Source organism: Anser brachyrhynchus (genome assembly GCF_964034855.1).
Source record: "Anser brachyrhynchus genome assembly, chromosome: 4".
Lineage (NCBI taxonomy): Eukaryota > Metazoa > Chordata > Aves > Anseriformes > Anatidae > Anser > Anser brachyrhynchus.
In genome coordinates this window covers 69,308,666-69,328,726 of record NC_137698.1, presented here as the reverse complement: position 1 = coordinate 69,328,726, position 20,061 = coordinate 69,308,666, and the positions used below count along the sequence as shown (strand labels likewise).

The 20,061-nt window shown below is 34.2% G+C and overlaps 1 protein-coding gene across 4 annotated transcripts in view; it reads left to right on the top strand.

The window, feature by feature from the left end:
- RGS12 (regulator of G protein signaling 12) overlaps nt 1–20,061 on the top strand; it is an 86,266-nt gene that overhangs the window by 56,318 nt on the left and 9,887 nt on the right. Inside the window, exons 7-17 of one of the 4 annotated variants that reach the window (XM_080590570.1) lie at nt 697–840; nt 3,638–3,817; nt 5,052–5,205; nt 6,427–6,503; nt 7,266–7,466; nt 8,696–8,769; nt 10,662–10,788; nt 11,736–11,832; nt 13,222–13,301; nt 13,816–13,969; nt 16,640–17,218. In XM_080590570.1, coding sequence (XP_080446696.1) covers nt 697–840; nt 3,638–3,817; nt 5,052–5,205; nt 6,427–6,503; nt 7,266–7,466; nt 8,696–8,769; nt 10,662–10,788; nt 11,736–11,832; nt 13,222–13,301; nt 13,816–13,969; nt 16,640–17,218 — 1,867 coding nt within the window. Of the gene's footprint in view, nt 1–696; nt 841–3,637; nt 3,818–5,051; nt 5,206–6,426; nt 6,504–7,265; nt 7,467–8,695; nt 8,770–10,661; nt 10,789–11,735; nt 11,833–13,221; nt 13,302–13,815; nt 13,970–15,096; nt 18,799–20,061 lie in introns of those variants that run through there. The other 3 variants (XM_080590569.1, XM_080590571.1, XM_080590572.1) reach the window with 3 other exon arrangements.

Below are 20,061 nucleotides of genomic sequence, written 5' to 3'. Positions count from 1 at the left end.
TGAATTTTGTGCAGGTTTGCAACAACTGCTGTCAACATCACAACTGCATCTAGTCAGGTTTACACTGTGGAAATGGATTCAGCTTCCTAGTACCTCTTTGCTCCTTTATGGACCGTCATTTTTTTCCCCACTTTCTTCTGTCTTAGAACCATGTATTTTCTGAACACTCAGGGCTCTGAGCTCAGTTTGGTGTGCTTTTTACATTCCTTCTATAATGTAGGTGTTTCAAAGTAAAAAAGATAAAAATAGCACATGAATATTTTCTAACAGTAAATATTCAAATATATGTTTACATTTTTCTAACTTCTAGAAATTGAGGCTTAGAGAATTAATGTAAATAGTAACCATTATCTGAAAGGTTTAAAATATAAAATACCTCTTCTCCTTCTCAAGATAGCATTTGCTGTGGTTCGCCTTTATTAATTTCATAGTTTAATTATTTTAAGTTTTATTTTGATGGTATCTTTTACCACTTAGGAAATATCTGATGAGTATTTACAATTTTAAAGGAAAAAAAAAAAGTGTTTCTTTCCTAAAGCTAACAAAAGTCATTAAATGAAAAAAGGTTATATATATTTAGGAAATTGGAATGGCTCTATGTTTTTGGATGAAATACATCGGTATGAAAAATAGCTGTGTAAAGATGCATTTGCAAAGTTGCATATAAATTAATAGGATAGCATTGGTTTTCTACAGCTTTCTTACAGAGCTCGGGAGATCTTCACTAAGTTTTTGTGTAGCAAAGCTACAACTCCAGTTAATATTGATAGCCAGGCACAGCTGGCAGATGATATTCTCAATTCCCCACATCCAGATATGTTCAAGGAACAGCAACTTCAGGTAACTATCGAAAACATAACATTGTTGTACATTTGTCTGTTATCTTTTCCTTTGAAGTGCTTTGAAATGTATAAAAGTATTTTTACATGCTGTGTACTTTACTACCTATACAAACACAGAGAAGTCAAGATCACAGAGATTCTGTTAGTGGTACAGAAAAAGGCTACATAAAGGACTGGTACTTGATTGTTCTTCTGTACATTTGAGGATGTATGGAAAACTGCCATTAACTAAATCATCTGAAAAATATCATTGAAACGAAGATTTAGTGCAAGTAAATAGTACCATGTGATGAAATACCATTGCATATGGTGTTTGCATATGGTTGCTTGTTCTTTCCTTTAATGGACAACTCTGTACACAAATAGTATCTAATTTTGGTAAAAGTGGCTTGTAAAATATGCCTGTTCTATTGAAGGATATGCTTTAACAGAACTGTCAAACAAGGAGCTTATTGAAACTGTTGGTGTCTGAAGACCTCTGAAGCAGATGCATTTTAAGTAATTTTGATGTTCCTAACAGAACAGTTCTGTAACAACAGGATATATTTTACATTTTCTGTAGAATTTAAGTTTCTCCTTTTTTTTTGTCCAAGTAAACTCTTCTGTAACTCCCACCTTAATGACTTAGTAGTAGAAATAATTTTGAGATCATATTTTTTAGGAACCAAGGATATCGATTTAATTGCATAAATGAAGCAAGTCACAATCGTATTCTAAGTGCAGCCTCAGATTGCATGCTTTTGGGTGTAAGAGCAGATGGGTGTAGTAACTTTCTCCATCTGCAAATATGGGGAGAGAAGGGTAGTCCTGACTGCTGGTCTGGCAGCTTCTAGCATACAGTGAATCATACAACTGCCCCATGTGCAGCTCCCAAAGTGCATTTTCATGCACTCCTAATCTTGGCTTTCCATGTCTGGATTCTTCTTCACCTTCTTGCTTGGTGGAGCAGATGGTGTTCTCATTAGTATGGTGGCTGTGCTGATGCAGGTTTTCTTCCTCCTATGAAGATGTAATGACAGTTACTTCTGCTAGCCGAATTACTAATGTTGTGTTGTCTGGCTGAGGCAAGTGCTGGGTAAGGAACTGCCTTGAAGGCCCTGTGTATCTTGGTTTCACTAAGTTAGAAAACAGTGGGTCAGCTTTGTGGTCCTGGTGGGTGGTGTGACCTTGGGAACAGAGAACTGCAGGTGAGTTTGGTTTGTGCAACACATGCACAGACTTTCCAAGTTCAGCTCACGGTAACTACACCATGTTAACAGTGAGAAGGATTGTATTTTTCACAGGGTGGGAGATTCTCAATTGTGAGCAGTTTTTCTAATGGGAAGGGTCACTGACACTGAATTGTCTCTTTGACACCTCATTGAGGGCTCACTAGACTTTGTGCTAGGCTGTTTCAGCGCACTGAACTGGTAAAATTAACCCTACAAAAGTAAGTATTTTTTAGATAGGAAAACCATTTATTGGAAGATAGAACAGAACCATTTATTGGAAGATAGAACAGAACCAACAGGCAACACCTATGAGGGAATGGAATTATGGCTGGAGGTGAGAACGTGGATGTCAGCATTCAGTTTGGATTAGGTTTTCGTGACACTTCAGCATCAAGTTCTCTCTGCATTATCTTGCTGTTTGCCAGAAAACCTTTGGGCTAGTGCTTGTTGAGATTGTCTCTCAGTTTGAAGAATGCTTTCTGTCTGCAGTTGGGCCCCTGTGGCTTTGTGATGGGCTGCTCCGTAGACTCATGTCAGTGCTGTAGCCAGTTGGGTGGTGTGTACCATTCTTCTGTTGTAGGGAGTTAGTCATGTCCAAAGAGGAGGAGGCATTTGTACCGTTTTTTTCAGATCATGTGCAGTTAGCTTAGTCATGAGAGAAGACAGAAAGTTAAAAGTATGAATTCACTTAAAACTATAGGTTTGCAAAAATGGAACAATATATCTGATGTTCCTTTTAGCGGCTAAGAAAGAACTTTTCTTCCTTCACTTGCATAAATTTAGCTTTGGCTAAATTAGCCTTGAACATTTGCTCCAGGTGTGGTATAGAGTTGCTTTCTTCTTCTTACGTTGTTCTTCTTCCTTCTTATGTTGTTAAAAATGTTTGTTGGTCTCACTCAGAGGAGCAATCTTATATAATATGTTCTTTTTCAAGGTCTCGATATACATTACTTTGATCATTGGATCCTCCAAAACCAACGATCCTTTGTTTCTTATTATTGGGTATATGAATGCTATTATAGCGCTGTATAGGGCTCTTTGCTCCTCCCTGTGTCAGTAGTTAACCTTGTATATCTTGTACCATTATATATTGTTGCATACTGTGATTATATCATGTTCTTGAGTTTTAGACCGTAAACATTCTTCTTGTTTACAGATACCTTAAAAACACTTGTATAATTTAACAGATCCTAAGTAATATACAGTACTGATGCAATAATTTCTTAAAAATATTCCAAATGGCTAGTTTTCTATGTGCTTCGCATAGAATGTGCAGACAAATAATACAGTAAAGGATGGATATGAGGGTGGTGTTGTCAAGACTGTGCATCTCAACTTCTTATGAACTTTGGACTATATGGAAATCATAACATTTCTCTGAACCTGTGCTAAAGAAAGAGATCAAATTCTGTTTCCTTCTAAATTGGTATAATATATTTAACCAGATCTAAACAAAATCATGCCTACTGCTGTTTACTGGTTCGTGTACTAAATTTTGTGGAAATTGGCTGTTGTGAAATAGCTTTTTTTTTTAACGTGTTATTTAAGCTTGTGTAACCGTTATCTTTTGCATTTTAATTTCAGATTTTTAACTTGATGAAGTTTGATAGCTATACTCGCTTTCTCAAATCCCCCCTTTACCAAGAATGCATCCTAGCTGAAGTAGAAGGTCGTACTCTTCCAGATCCACAGCGTGTTCCCAGCAGTCCTACTTCTAAACACAGTATCAGTTCAGAGAAGTCCAATATCTCAACACCGAAAAAGGTTACTTTTGATTTCATTATTGTTATCAAAAATATGGTCTTAAATACCATTTTCCAAGTTCTTTAGAAGTGCAAAGATAATATATGAAAAACAATTAGAATGTTTGTCTAGTGATGCTGGCAAATACTAAAATTACAAAATATTTATGTTCTTAGGAAAATACTTATATTGTTTTAATCCACACCTTTGAATCAGATTTTTAGCTGTAGTCTTCCTGAGTATAATTTTAAATCTATATTGTAATTTAAATATGTGTAAAAATAAAAACTGGGGATTATTTTCATGCATCAGTTCAGAATTTTATTTTGATTGAATATTGGGTTTGAGATGTGGTATTTTAACCTTTGCTGAGAGCTGAGATTTTATCAGAAATTATTTGAGAAATCTTGACCCAATCTAACTCAGTTTTGAAGAGGATACTCTTTAAATGTCTTATGCCATACTAAACTAAGATCATTCTGTGTAAAGCAGGTACAGTTCCTTAAAAAATAGACCTGTAGTCTTACTGATCTCCTAACATTATTGAAAGTTTGTTCTTCATCTGGATAATACCACCATGGTATTACATAACTGCACGGGTAAATTATAACTTTGCATTTGTCATGTCAATCACTATGCATTAGCCCATCTGCTTTCATGTATTTTTATGACTAGGAACCTTTAAAAGTAGCATTTTAAAGAATAGTCTAATAATCTAACAAGAATAGAGTGTTAAAAGCAAGTTTAGTTTATTAGCATGCATTCCTAAAGTTTGTATTCTTCAGCATTAATAAATACTTGTATTTATTTATAAGTGTGAAACAGTACATTGCCATTGTCTTAAATGCAGTTCACGTTCACGCCCAGCCTAGAAGAAATATCTGAAATATCTAAATGGAAATTCTGTGTTGTAAAATTAAGGCTAAAGGCTTTTCCACAGTAACTGGTAAGCTGTGAAGAGCTCTTTCATGTTTACAGGAGCTCTACGTGACTTGTTTTCAGCTACTGTATTATAGTCCCTACCTAGTAGAACATTTTCATCACATATTTCTTTTGGTTTCCACAGTTGTCTTTTTTTTTTCTTTTTTTTTTTTTCTGCTGGGAGGGGTGCTGGCTATATAGTTATTGATAGGGTAAAGATGACAACTAACCTGACCATCACACTCATTTAGGAAGAAGTGTGTGAGGTTTGCTTTATAGGTAATATGCTTACAAGCGTGTTCCAACCAATGATTTAATTGTGTTTTGGTGATAGTTAAGTGGTAAATCAAAGTCAGGAAGATCCTTAAATGAAGAGTCAGGAGAGGAGGACACTGAGAAGAAAAAAAGGGGGACGTTTTTCTCATGGTCAAGAAGTAAGAGTTTGGGAAAATCACAGAAGAGAAAGGAAAATGGTGATTATCAACATGGTGAGTGTTCACATTCCACATTGTTGCCCACTTGTTTCATCAGTAGATATGACTAATCACATCATATTGAGTTTGCTTCTAAGTACATCTCTAGGTGTGACAGAGGGAAAAGAAATTGTCAGATCAGAAGGCCATAGTGTCACTGGGAGCTGTATTGAAACAGGTGTAAAAATAGAAGTATGAAAATGTTTAAACTTGATTGTATTGACTTCCAAGAGACTTTTTTTCCTGCTTTACAGTATCCTCTGTGTTTCTTTGTGCTGGCAATTGCTTTTTAAAGCAGAACACTGCTATATTTATAGTAAGATAATTTCAGCCCTTTACAGAGAAGTTCAGGAGCTGTACATGCAAATAGTTTTGTAGCTACAGCTATTTAAAAAGCCCTCCATCGACACGGTCCTACCAGTCTGTCTTTTATTAATACCACACAGGTACATTCACTTTTGAACACACTCACTACTTCTGTTTCCTATTATTCAGGAAAGGACTTTTCCCGCTTAGTCCTTTCCTGATTAAAATGAAGGAAGAAGAGTCAGAGTTGTGAAAGCCCTTGTAATCTGCTGCTTTGTTGCTTAACTGTTTTCAAGAGTTTAAGGAAGACTTTCACTAAGAATGCACCAGTACATGGTCTCTAGAGGAAGAGATGAAAGTGTTGGATTAACTCATTCTATTGAGTTAAAATAATAGAGAAATTTCATCAAAGCACCAAATTTAGACTGTGTGATTATTGTCTATTTTCTAGTAAAGCCACACTCCCATAAGATACCTTTGATCAAATTAATAGTTTGTGTTCTTATATATGCGAGTATAAGAGACATTTACTAGGATTATAGACCTAAGCTTTTGAAAGTGACTAGTGATTGTATAAAATCTCAGTTTTCTAACACCATACTTGCTCTTAAAGAAAATGTTTATCTCCCCTTACAATATCTGAAGAGGTAAACTAATTTTTAAATTTAAAAAAATACTTCAGGATTTTATATATATAAAAATATCATAAAAACAAATTGGGTTGTTCAAGAGTTGCATAACTTGACCAAATATTGTTTCAATTTTCTGTGCTTCAGTGCACAGGATGAATATTTGGAGTTTTCCTTTGATGAAAAAATGATTTCTCTAACCGGAGGAGCTAATGTTTTGCAATAACTTTCTGTATTATAAGAAATTATTAAAAAAAAAAACACAAACATATTACTGATCATTTATTCTTTCCATAAACAGATTCTATTCAGTCCAATGGGTTATCATACAGGCGGGAATCACAAGGCTCCATGTCATCAACTGCTAGTCTTGACTTGGTAATGGTTTGCTCTTAATAATGAAGTGGGGAAGCAGTGAAAACAGTGAATTATTATTTTTTTAAGAAGTCTGAAGTAATTTGTTTGAAGTAATGCTATTGGAAAGCATCTTTAAGTGACACATTTAGAGGACAAGATGTAGTATTAAGCAATTTTAGAATGCTAGAATTGTAATAGAGATTGTGTTCATAAAATGTGTCTAATTTTGTCCTTTTATCAGAAAGATATCCTTTGTATGTATCCTGTTTTCTGTCTGTCTGAACTTCAGACACCAGTAAACTTCTAGAAGAAAAGTTTACCTTTCAAGGGGAGCTACTGTAGCTCTTTATAAACAGTTTTTTCCATCTACCAGACATTTGAGATCTTTTTCTGAAGAGCTACCCATTAAAGCTTTCCCTTTGCTTGACCCATATTTGTGTTAGGCTGATTTCTGTGGTACCAGAATTCCTCCCTGTTTCTTTTAAAGTTGTGAATTGTTCTTCTTGTCATCATGACTTAATTTTGCTCCTGAAATTAGAGAGAAGAGAGGTAGGGAATTACAAGCCTCATGATTTTGTGCTCGTATGTGGGGAAATAATCCATGAAGATGCTGTGATTTCTAACCATCGTGTTCTGTGTTCACAGTCTGAAATTAATCAAATGCAAAATTAATAATAGAACATAATTTATTTTACTATTTTGAATTTATTTTACCTACATTGAAATGAAAGAATGTGGTATTTTCCCATTGGGCATTGACTTTTCTTTCTTTTTCTTGTCAAGTCTGAAACCTCTAGATTACCTGCATTTGTACCAGATAAAGAGAAATCCCCCAAATACTGCTGTGTAAACCTTCCAGATGGTTCTTCCAGCAAAATGGCTGTTAAATCTGGATTCTCTATCAAAGAGGTGCTATCTGGGCTCTGTGAGAAACATGGCATTAACATAGCTGCAGTGGACCTTTTTTTAGTTGGAGGCGATAAGGTAGGGCATATTCTTGTGCTTTCTTTTTCCTTTCCCTTCCTTTTTTTTTTTTTTTTAAGAGTTTTCATAGTCATTTTACTAATAAGAACTTCTGTTCCCGATAGTAACATATATCTCCTGGTTCTACCGATAGCTCTACACTGGCAATTCTAGTTAGTTAAAGAACAATTTTAGTGAAACTAGAATCCAAGTTTATGATGAGAATTTAGAACATGAAGAAATGGCCTCCAGTTGAGCCAGGGGAGGTTTAGGTTGGTTATTAGGAAAAATTTCTTCACTGAAACGGTTGTGAAACAGTGGAAGTGGGAACCACTCCAGAGAAGTGGTTTAGTCACCATCTCTGGAGGTATTTAAAAGACATTTAGATGTGGTGTTTCGGGACATGGTCTAGTGGTAGGCTTGGCAACGTAGGTTAATGGTTGGACTTGATGATCTTTAAGGTCTTTTCCAACCTAAATGATTCTACAGTTCTGTGATTCTAATTTCCTTACAATAATAGGTTAATTTAGGTATCTGGTCCATTTAGTTTGTCCTGGGGAAAAGGGTTAGGGTGTAGAAGTATCCACATAGAAAACATATGTGATTGTAGATGGTTCTTCATTAAAATAAACAAAAAAACATAATGACATTCAGTTGTTCAAAGCTGAAACAAGATAAATTCATAATAGAATTAAGGTACATATTTTAATATTGAGGAAAATTTCCAAGGCAGCAGCTTACCTTGGTGGGGGATGATAGCACTTCAACAGATGTGTCTGCAGTTCAAAGAGCAGCTGTGGATGTGAAATCTTTAATATTTTTGAATTTGTCATTATGATCAATCTAGGTGATTACGATAGCAAATATTAATGCATGTACATAGTTATGTGCCTGTTCTTTTTAAATATTTCAATGACTGCTAATTTTCCATGTTTTTTTCATGTGTCATTCATTCTATGTAATAGTTTAAGCTGGGGGATCTAAGATTATTTTAAAACACCAATTTCCTGAATACGTGATTACTGCAGTAGAAGTTGAAGTTTGGTCATTGTCTTGCAACTAGACAAAGAAAGATAGACCTCAATCTATTTGCTTATTGTAAATTAATATCCATTAGAATGTATACAACCTATACTAGTAATTTTCTGAGTTATCTGAACAGCGCTTTTTTTTAATCTCATAGCTGTTCTTTATTACATATTTTAAAATTCATTTATTCTCTCTCCTTTTGCTCCTGATGTGCTCTTTAGCCGCTTGTATTGCACCAAGACAGTAGCATCCTGGAGTCTCGGGACCTACGTTTAGAAAAACGCACTTTATTTCGGTAAGAGTCAAAAATGCTATCTTTTTCTGGCATTTTCCATCCCAACTTTTTGTAAGTGCACTAAAGTAAATTGTTAGTTGCCTATGCAATGAAACAGCAGTTAATGCCTAAAAGAATTGTTTAGAGTCTGAATTAAAAAAATAATAATCTAGTTAGCCACGCAAGGCAATATTTTGGATTATAATCCAGAATCCATTGTACAGACACACTAGAAGAAATAGGCAGTAGTATCAAGCAAATAGTCTAATCTGAATAAGGAAGGTGACCCAGCATTTGTGACTGAAAATGACTGATAGCCATGTCTTGCAGTTTACTCTGTGTGTTGTGGTTTAACCCGGCCAGCAGCTAACCGCCACACAGCCGTTTGCTCACCCTCCCCCCTGTGGGATGGGGGAGAGAATCAGAAGAAAAGTAAAAGCTTGTGGGTTGAGATAAAGACAGTTTATTAGGATAGAAAAGAAACAAAATAATAATAATTATAATAGTAATAATAATAAAGTGTGCAAAACAAGTGATGCACAATGCAGTTGCTCACCACCTGATGGACTGATGCCCATCCCATCCCTGAGCAGTGTTGTTCACCCCCCTCAGTCCAGCCACCCCATATTAATTGCTCAGCATGATGCCATATGGTGTGGCATATCCATTTGGCCAGTTTGGATCAGCTGTCCCGGCTCTGTCCCTTCTCAGCTCCTCGTGCACCCTCCGCCTCTTCTCTGGCGAGGTGGTGTAAGAAGCTGAAAAATTCTTGGCTTAGTCTAAGCACTGCTCTGCAACAACTAAAACGTCAGTGTGTTATCAACATTATTCTCATCCTAAATCCAAAACACAGCACCATACCAGCTACTAGGAGGAAAACTAACTCTATCCTGGCTGAAACCAGGATGAAGTGTAATTCATTTTTACTTCAGGTTGCAATAAAACTTACACAGGAGAGATGTCTTTAGCATGGGCATTCTCTGAGTGCACACGTGTGCCTGTTAGGTGGTCTGCCTGTGTTTAAACTGATCTCCCTTAGATTTAGAACTATCTAAATGCTTCCTCTTCAGGTGACAGTGAGATAGGGTGCCTCTAAAAGGTAACTCAGATCAGGGCAACCAGTGCAAGGATCAATAGGAGAAATATGGAGCTACAGGAATGTTTTGAACTGACTAGAGCAGCAACTGGTGAATTTCAAACACTGAAAGATGAAGTTTTCTTGATTGTTGTCATAGATTCAAGTGGAATTTAAATGCCAGTATTCCAGGTTAGGGACAATTATATATTTTTATGATCTCAGTCTTAACTGCTCAAGCTGAAGCAATTTTGAACAAGCATACAGGACAGATCTTTTGCATATGGGTTCCTCTTACAGCAAGTTTTTATGATATGGTGTCATTCAACCAGAAATTAACATCTTCTAGAATTCCACTGTATTTGTTCCCACATTTAAAAAAAAAAAAAAAAAGCTGGTCCATGTCCATCTCAAAGTAGTTGAATAGTAGTACATCGTGAGTCTCTATTGTGACAATGAGAAGAAATGTATTTCTTGCATCCAAGGCTGCTACAACACAGGTATTGAGTAATTTTGGAAGCGCTATCGGACCAGAATGGTCAGATCAATCACAGTGGGAAAAAGAAAAGTTCCATATAATGCATTTAATTGGTCTGAGGATCACCGTGCCATCACAATGCCTTCACTCAGCTCTGGCACGTGAAATAGTGGACATTTTATTTGTATTAAATAAGCTTTATCCCTTCAGGTAAGGACAGATTTGTGCTAGTGAAGTTTCACTATATGCAGGGTCACTGTTTTTAAACCAGTGTAACTGTGCTGTAAGTTGGAATTTATATGTATTTTTTATGTTTTATTAGAATAGTTCATACTTACTGTGACAACCGGTATGTTTCAGGCTGGATCTTGTTCCAATCAATCGATCAGTTGGTTTGAAGGCTAAACCCACCAAACCAGTAACAGAGGTCTTAAGGCCTGTGGTTGCAAAATATGGATTAAATCTTAATGATCTTGTGGCAAGACTAGTAAGTATCTTTTGATGTAATTCAAGCTGTATTATTTTCTGTCTGGAGAAAAGTGTTTCTGAAATTTTTCCTATCCTTATAAGTAGGCATTAAAATCTGTATTTATAACCACGTGTTGAGATGAAAATGAATAGTAGTCATAAACATTGTGCTTAATAGTAACTACCTGAAAGCTTCAGTCTGTATGTTATATATTCTCAATCAGAATAAATCTAACATCTAAAATAATGGAGCCTGAACATAGCTTCTTCCAGAGCCTGACTCTTCCATTTGTAAGCTGGGGGAAAGTTGAGTGAGATTAGTTAAAGCTGTCATCCCGTTATCCTGGGAATCATGAAAGTTGCCTCAAATCCTTACAGAGAATATTTCTGTGGAAGCAGACTAACTGAACTTGTCCATGACTAAACACTCACCTAGCATTTCCTCTATTTTATTATGATGAAATGTCAAGGAATGGAAAGTTAAATTTGTAGCATTTCTAGAATGTATTGGCTGAGCCACACCATGGTTTCCAAATACCTGAAAAATACATTGCTATTTAAGATAATTTCATGTAATGGAATTACAAAATTAACAAAACATGCCCAATGTAGAATAGAAAATAATCTCAAACTGCCTCTGAGAAATGTGATTTTCTAAGCACATACAGTAATAGTCCTAGACTATTTGTTTGTGCTTGCAAATTGGATGACTTTTGTCTCCTTGAATCTTCTTCTCTCCAAATACCATTCCCCTCGTAAAAATGGGCTAAACTTATTGTAATCAAAGTAATTTAACACTAATGGAATAAATATTTTTAGGAAGGCAGAAGAAGGATTTATTGAGGCTATACTGAAACATAAAAATACTTTGCTCGTTTTTTTTTTTTTTCTTTTTAAAGTCAGACTGTAAATTTGTTCTGAAAACAGCTTTTTTTCTATTATATACAAACTGTGATCCGACTTTAGAATGGTGAGCAGGAACCACTTGATCTTGGTGTCCCTATATCTAATCTGGATGGTCAGCGGGTTGTTTTAGATGAAAAAGAGCCAACAAAGAGTAGAGGTAAGGTGGTATGAAAGCTTTTATTTATGATGTAAAGTCAGTTTCATAAACCGTGACTGGTTAGTTTCTTCTGTTGATATGTCACATGTAGCATGTATTATTTTTAGAAAATTCACTCCTTTTTACTTAAAGATTGAAGTTTAAATTCGTCTATTGATGTCACGTTCTTTACTGTTGTAAGAAATTTTACACAAGTAATATTTGAATACACAGTATTACTTGCACTCTTTGTACTACACACACATTTAAGGACATACAGTCTAGTGATAAAAATGAGAAAAAAATGCAAAATAACTCCTGTAAATTTGGCAATTAATTAAAAAGAAGCACTCTGTATGCATAAAACAGATGCAGTTTGTGCAGCAGCTGTATATATTGTTATGATAACCCCATCTGTAACATAAGAAAGTAGCAGAGCTTACCTCTCCAGTTTAAAACTATAATTTCCAGAGATAATGCTAAAAATGATACGATTTGTGATTTCCATGCACAGAAGGTTCAGCTTCACTGGAAGATATTACAGATACACAACATATAGCTTTAACAATAAAGTTACATGTGGTTAAATTGAATTGATGTAGAGCAGAGATCTTCTTCAAGGAAGAACTAGGAGAACAAATTTGGAGGTATTTATTGAAGAGAAGCAGATTTGTCATTTTTCTAGGAAACAACATCAATTGTCATTTTGAAAAAAAAGATAATCTAAATACTCTCAAAGATAACTAGTTTAGGTATTATGAATACAATTGTAATCCAATGTGCTTCCAGTTATTATAAAAGCCTAAATCATAGAGGATCATTCCAGTACTAGGCTGATTCTGTGACATTTCCCAGTAAAAAAAGGATTATGATTATCTGCTTGAGACTCAGCCTTAGGTTTGTATATGTGTTGTATGTAGCCAAAGACAATTTGAAGGAGCTGTTTAGTTAATGTATGAATAGACAAGGAGGATATGGCAAAGTCTAGAAAACAATTGATGCATGAAACAGATTGGAGAAAATTCAACTTGACCTTTCAACGGTCTCTTCTGTTGGATTTTCTTTGCTTGTTTAAATTGAGTTTTCTAACTTTGAGAAATACAAACTGAACAGTACATTGAGATTTGATTTGATCTAAATTAACAGAAGAATAGGAGAACTTAAATGAAACTTCAGAATCTTCAAACTTTAAAAATATTGCTAGTGTTATAAAAAATTTAGAGGTGGAGGGAGGTTATGGTAGGTTTTGACTCAAAAGTGTCAGCATTATCAACTGTGATCACTCTATTTTCCAAGTATACCTTTGAAATTTTACATCAAAAAAATCTGTTTTGTGCATCATAGTCACTTAGATGTTACTTCTTTGGGAAATTATAAATTTGTAACTAAAGAAAGAATGTTTATGTTCAGTGTTTACAGATAAACAAAAAGGTGCATCAGTAAAACAGAGTGTAACTGTGACTACTTCAAGAAATCAAGTATCTACTACTGTAAGTCTTTTGCAATGATTTTTGTCCCTTAGTTCATCTTTTGTTTTCTTCTGGAATTGTATACGTAAAGCTGCATTCAGCCATAATTTTGAATCAGCCAAATTATGTAACCAGATTGATTATAGCTGTAATTCATTCAGTATTTTTCCACTGTCAACAGCATATATGTGTGAGAATTTGTCTTTGTGAGGCTCCGTCAATGTATGTATGTATTTATTTATTTATTTATGCATCTAATTGGCTTGTCTATATTCAAAAATGATAAGTTATTTTGAAATTCATAGACCCTTTATGTAATGTGAATTCCTCAGAGTAAACAATATAATATTCTTTATACATTTTGGGGGAGTATTATGGCAAATGTTTTTGCAATAATCAATATTAAACTAAAACATTTGTTGTGGTGGTGTTGGAGAAACGTTTCAAAATAACTTTATTTATAACTTAGACTATATTATGTACACAATGATATAGTATAAATGTAAGTAGTACCTTAACTTTCCTTCTAATGCAGGGAGAGGGAAGAACTCTAGGAAAGTCTAATTCTATCAAAATGAAAGGCGAAAATGGAAAAAATGCTAGGGAAGTTCGACTGTCAAAAAGAGAAGACTCTATTGCAAAGATTGGGAAAAAAAAATGTCAGAAAATAAATTTGGATGAAGCAGAGGGTATGTGAACTTTATATAGTTTATGTAATAACATAAATAATCTTGGAAAAATTAGAATTGTATATCTGTGTAGGAAAAGGTATCATGTATTTAATAGTGTATTGTGAAAATCAGTCATGATCCTTGTATTTTTGTTTGATACTCTTTGAATTGTAAAGTTTTTGAAACTGAAAGTAAAATTTTAAGACTACGTAAAAGCCAGATACAATAATTTTGAAGTACCTAAAGATAGACATAGGTGTCTAATGGGATTTTCAAAAGTGAGAAGTGCCTAATTCCAAGTAAAATAAAAAGGAATTAGTTACTCAATTGCAGCTGAATATCCCATTTGATACCCCTTGCAACTTTACAAGCCAAGTAAAATTTCATCTTTCTGTCCACTTTTACATAAAATTTTGTAACTCAGTGAAAGGTGTTCTGCACAATTGTGCAGAACTAATTTACTCAGGTAACCAACTTACTCAGGTAAGAGTTTTTGAAAATGTTTTACTAAAGCCTATAATGGTCAAGGTAGTACAATCTGATGGTGAAGAGATGTGATGGGCAAGAGTAAAAGCTAAGCTGACAATCAGTAACTGCTCTGAAAAGGTGGTTACAAGTAATAGTGAGGAAAGGGGTTATTGGTCATCTTGTGTATTCTGAGTCCCATTTTTACTTACAGTTAAATCTTTATAGAGTTCTGATGATAGTACCAAAAATGAACAAATAAGAGAATTTACTTTCTTGTAGAAAGTTGTCTTTGGGAGACAGAAGAATAAAAATGATGTAGAAGTAGAAATCTTGATATACCACCACTCTATCCTAGGGCATTAATTTCCCCAGACCAAAAAAAAAAAAAAAAAAGAATAAAGAGAATATACCCACAGATTAAAATTTATTGCTGATATTAACTAATATGCATATCCAAAGCCTGGTTATGCACAGTTATAGAGCACATGAATGTTCGTCTATGAATAATTGTCCACTGACTGGAATGAAAAAAAATGCTGTGACTAAAACTTTTATTGCAAAATAGATGTTTGTTGATGTGTTATTACAAAATGTTAGTGCGTTTTAAATTATATTCTTTTGCTTACTATTTTGTTAAATTGTTTTCCATATTTTAATATTTTCATTTTTCTTCCTAGGGCTGAGTAAAACATTAACATAATTTGAAAACTTCAGAATTCGAGGCTTTCACATTTTATTTTGAATTTTGTGAAATTTGTCTAAGTTCGGAAAATACTTACTGAGTGTTGTAGACTGTTTTTTTAATGAAAAAAAAACCAACAAAAAAACAACCCTGTTCTATGAAGTTTGAAATTTCAGAAAAGAACGTTTTTGTATGACACATTTCAGAAATGTTGCATGTTTTATTATGCATACCGCCATTTTGCAAAACTTTGGCAATAAGAAGCATTTTGAAGCTTCCATCTTGGCTACATTCAGATTATATGGCATTTGACAAAGCATGTTTAAGAAGTCATTTTTACAAATACATTGCAAAGCCTGCCAAATATGATTAGAAGATTATAAATGAGGTCATACAAATGCAAGTGTATGACTTTATATTATGCTAGGTTAACACTGATAATAATGTTCTGTGCTTTTTTGTAATGGCTCTCGCTTCAAACTATTTATAAGCTGGGTTGAAACTATTGATTTTAATTCATCTGTTGGAGATGGCGTTTCTAAGCATCTTTAATATTCTATAGTCTCAGTGCTTTTTTCTTGTAAAATTAGGACATGCAGAGACCCTATATTAAGAGTTACATATTTTTATATTTTTATCATTGCTACCAAAGAGTTTGTCTATTGTTGCAATGCTTCTTTTTTGAGGAGTGGTATAATTCTTGGCTTATGACTGATAAGTTTCTTGTTGCCAAGTTTTGAGGCTTTCTAGAACAATGGTGATTTACTCTGGGTATTATTTATATATAGAAGCATATTAAACCATTGGACATCATTGAGGACGTGATCAGAAAATCACTTCTAATTGTGTTAAAAACTCCATTAAAAAAACCTTCCCCATCACTCTTACTAATGGCTCTTTTGATGGCTATCGACTATCTATATGCTACTGATTCATTGCAGTTCAGAGTAAAATGGGGTTACTTGAATCATCATCTGATCATGCCCTGTGATGATAATATACTGGATTAAAACTACACCGTGAATTGAATTTAAACTGTGATAAAATATTACTAAACTGAGAAGAAATCAATATTAACAAGGAAGTTTGCAACATTTTGAATCTATGAATTTTCAAATGGTATGGCTATTTTTGAGTTAAGATGGGTAAAAACCATCTAGAATATAAAGTGTGCACCCATTGTTAGTAAGACCAGAGCCTTGCTTTGTATAAAGAATTAAAAAAATCTTGTATATGTACAGATTTATTAAATGCATAAAATAGGAAATAAAAATAGAAGATGTGTTCAAGGCTCAGTGAATTGCAGCTGTTCCAAACTGCAAAACTCTTACAATAGCAATCCTGATGGTCTTAATTATAGTGATGTTAGTGAACATTGCTGCAATTGAAAAAGTTCCTAATTAACATGGGATCTTATTTCAAGGCAGCATTGAAAGAATTGAAGATCTTCATGGAAAATAAATATGCTGAAAATTTACGTTTTAATGGCATTGCACTTTCTGACAAAAACTTGTCAATTTTGGGTTTTTCCCCAATAGAATTTTTTGAACTCATATCCAAAGCTCAAAGTAACAGAGCAGATGACCAACGTGGACTGCTAAGGAAAGAAGACCTTATTCTTCCTGATTTTCTTCGTTTACCACCCACCGGACCAGAACCGTCCTCATCTACACCAGCAGGTCCTAAAGGCCTCAACAAGCGAGTTTCAAAAAATGATGGCAAGGACGGATGTACATCACCAAGTGGAAAACAGGAGTCCGTACAAAACTATAATGAAAATTCAGTAAAGAAAATGGGTTACTCAGAAAATAAACATAAATCTGCTTTGACAGCACTCCACAGTCAGAAGACTTTCAGTGTTCCTTTTAATACTACGTTGTCTCCAATTCCACATGCACACGAAAACAGTGCAACAATATGGAAAAGGCAGTCAAGAGAGTTACAAGCTGAAGGCATACAGATGGTAGATGATGAGAATGTGGCAGACTTGACTCTTGTGGCTGAAGGAGATATTAGTAGCCCTAACAGCACTTTGCTACCACCGCCGCCACCAACACCACCGTCAGACATCAGTAAACTCACAGAAGCCAACTATCCACCCCCAACTCCTTTTGCAGGTAATCAGGAAAAATCTGGATATCAAAGATCCAATTCAGGTATTTCTAGATTTTAATAGTCTTTCCTTTTATGTAAAACTACTTTTCCTTGGCACTGCTAATCAGTATTTGGCACCCATTAAAGCAAGCAAGACAATTTTCTCTGCACCTTAAGTTTTTTTTTTTCAATTATTATTATTTTTTACAAAATAAAGATTTTCATTGCCTTAGTCTGTGCTAACTGTAATATTTCTGGTTGCCTTTAAAAACATGCATTTATTTGGATTTTGCATGTGGTCAAAACTGGACACGTGCAGACAAACCTTTAAAATACATCCATATGCTATAATTATATCATTCTTTAGTCTGGGAGTAGAAAACAGAATATTGGCATTTTGAGTTGCATAACACCACTGCATTCCAGATTTTCTGATCCATTTGTCATAATGAGATGCATGATTAGGGTATAGAAGTTTAAATGCTTTAGCAGGAACCCTAATTATGCGTTGAAAATTGCAGGACTGTTTATAATTTAAATTCAAAGTGGATAAACCTTAATTAAAAAAAAAAAACTCTAATAGATATTTGTGACTAAATATAAAAATTTAAAAGTTTTTTAACCCATAGTTTGCTACCCAGAGAAATAGACTGCATCTATCACACTTGACCCCACAACAGCCACATGTGAATTAGCTCTTTCTATTAGATCATTTTAAAGAAAATATGTAACTTTTTTTAGGATGCGAGTTTCATGGTCTAGCAATACCACAGAGCAATATTAGCCCAAGGCTAAAGTATGACATTTCTTTATAAACACGGACTCTAATAATAATTGCTATTACCAGAAACTAGAGTTTGAAGATGATGGGTGTTGTGACATTGACATTTTACAGTCATTGTACTGTGCATTTTAATGTAAAATATAAGAAGAGGTATCTATGTTCTACATTTATTTTTGATGTTTCACAAACATATGGTGCCATAATTTGTATGATCACATTTCTTTGTGATGTGGGAATATACATTTTAATTATTTATCTTTTTACACAGAGTATTTGATACTGTTCTTTATCTGTATGGTTGACGATTTGTAAATACTTCTTTGATTGTTGGATGCTTATAAATGGCAATGCAAATTATTTCATTCTCTTGGTATTTGAGAAAGAAATCCCTTTGTTAGTAGTATTTGAGAAATGTTCTATAAGCGCTACTACTTAATTTCTGAAACTGAGTATTGAACAGACTTGTAACCAGTGCCTACAAATACAAAACCACAAAATGTACTTCAGACGTATTGATGTGTATATGCATAGATATGTGTTGGTGTCTTTCTGATAATGTGACAAGTGTACAACGTAGGTATCAATTTGCATAGCTTTCAGTGAGAACTGTTAAAAAACCATTTGCACTTAAAAAAAGAAAACTTCATGAATTTACAGTATTTTAATGCATGCCATACATTTCTGTGTAACCACTGAACTGTAGCTTTCCCTTTTCCCGCTTTCTACTTTTTACTTTGTAGAAATCTTTGTGTAGTTTTCACATGTATTTTGTATCTTTGTTCTCTCAGGAGTAATAAATTCTAGACCTAGTTATGCAAACTGGTTTTAAGCTTTGATTTTCTTCGTTATTGAAAAGCAGTTCTCTTAGTCCTGGGATTAAGAATTATGATCAAAATTGTCTTCTAATAAAAAACAGTTTAATTGATATGAACTAGCAATTACCATGAGACAAAGTTGGCAACCATAATATTTGTTAATAATCTAAATATCAAAGGTAAATGCTGTCTTGAGTGCCAGTAGGTCACATGTTAAATCCATAGCATTTACATGTGTACCAGAAGGCAGTTAAGACAGGAGATTTCTTTTAAATGAGTCAAAAACAGGAACTCCTGAAAGGAGAGTCTCTTCTGTCTTTGGGCTCTTGGGCTAAACTTTATATTCATCACTTTTCTTCTTATTTTAAGCTCAAGCAATTCATCCCTTGTCTTTGATAAATGAGCTGGTGATCTCAGTTCATTTGATGTAGAGTAACCAATATAACAACATCTTGATTTGGTAGGCTCTGCTTAAGAAGTGAAGGGTTGGATGGGTGCTGGAGACTGATCTACTCTTTTTATTCTTAGAGATAGGTCCTATATAACAGTACTGTGAAGCCAAATTAAAAAACAAAACAAAACAACAACAACAAAAAAACAAAACCAACCAACCAAAAAAAAAAACAGCAAGAAGCTTGCAGTGCTGTTACCTAGGCCTCCTTTGTGTTCTGGGCACTGAAAATGACATTTTTTCTAAAATTTTCCCACATAGCTGTGGGCCTCCATGAAATAAAATGAAGCACTTCATGTCCTGTTGCAGTTCCCCTTTTAAAATCATTCAGCCTTTTACACACTAAATAACTAATATCCTGTATGTTGAATTATTTCAGAATTTCATTTACAGATTTGAATTTTCATGTTTTCCAACTGGTCTACTCTACTTTCTCTGGTGATTGTTTTATTTTTTCTGTCATAGTCACCTATAAGAGAGCTTTAAGTGCTCGAAATAATTTTGCAAAATGAAATTCTTCGTTTCTCTTAATTTTGTAACAAATTCTTTCTTAGAAGTAAAAAAAAATAATGTAAAATGCCTTTCTTCCTTCTTACAAACTTGATGCATACACTACGTCTATTTTATACTGTTCTCGCAGTACACTACCGTTTTACGGGAACTGTGATCTACAAAAAAAACAACCCTGACTTTATTGAAAGTTTTCTATTTTCATGATTTCATGGAGATTGCATGGAAGGACTATTAAATGACGTTCAGCAATTACAATAAAAAATGCTGGAGACTATCTCCAGTCAATGATCAATTTTTAAACGG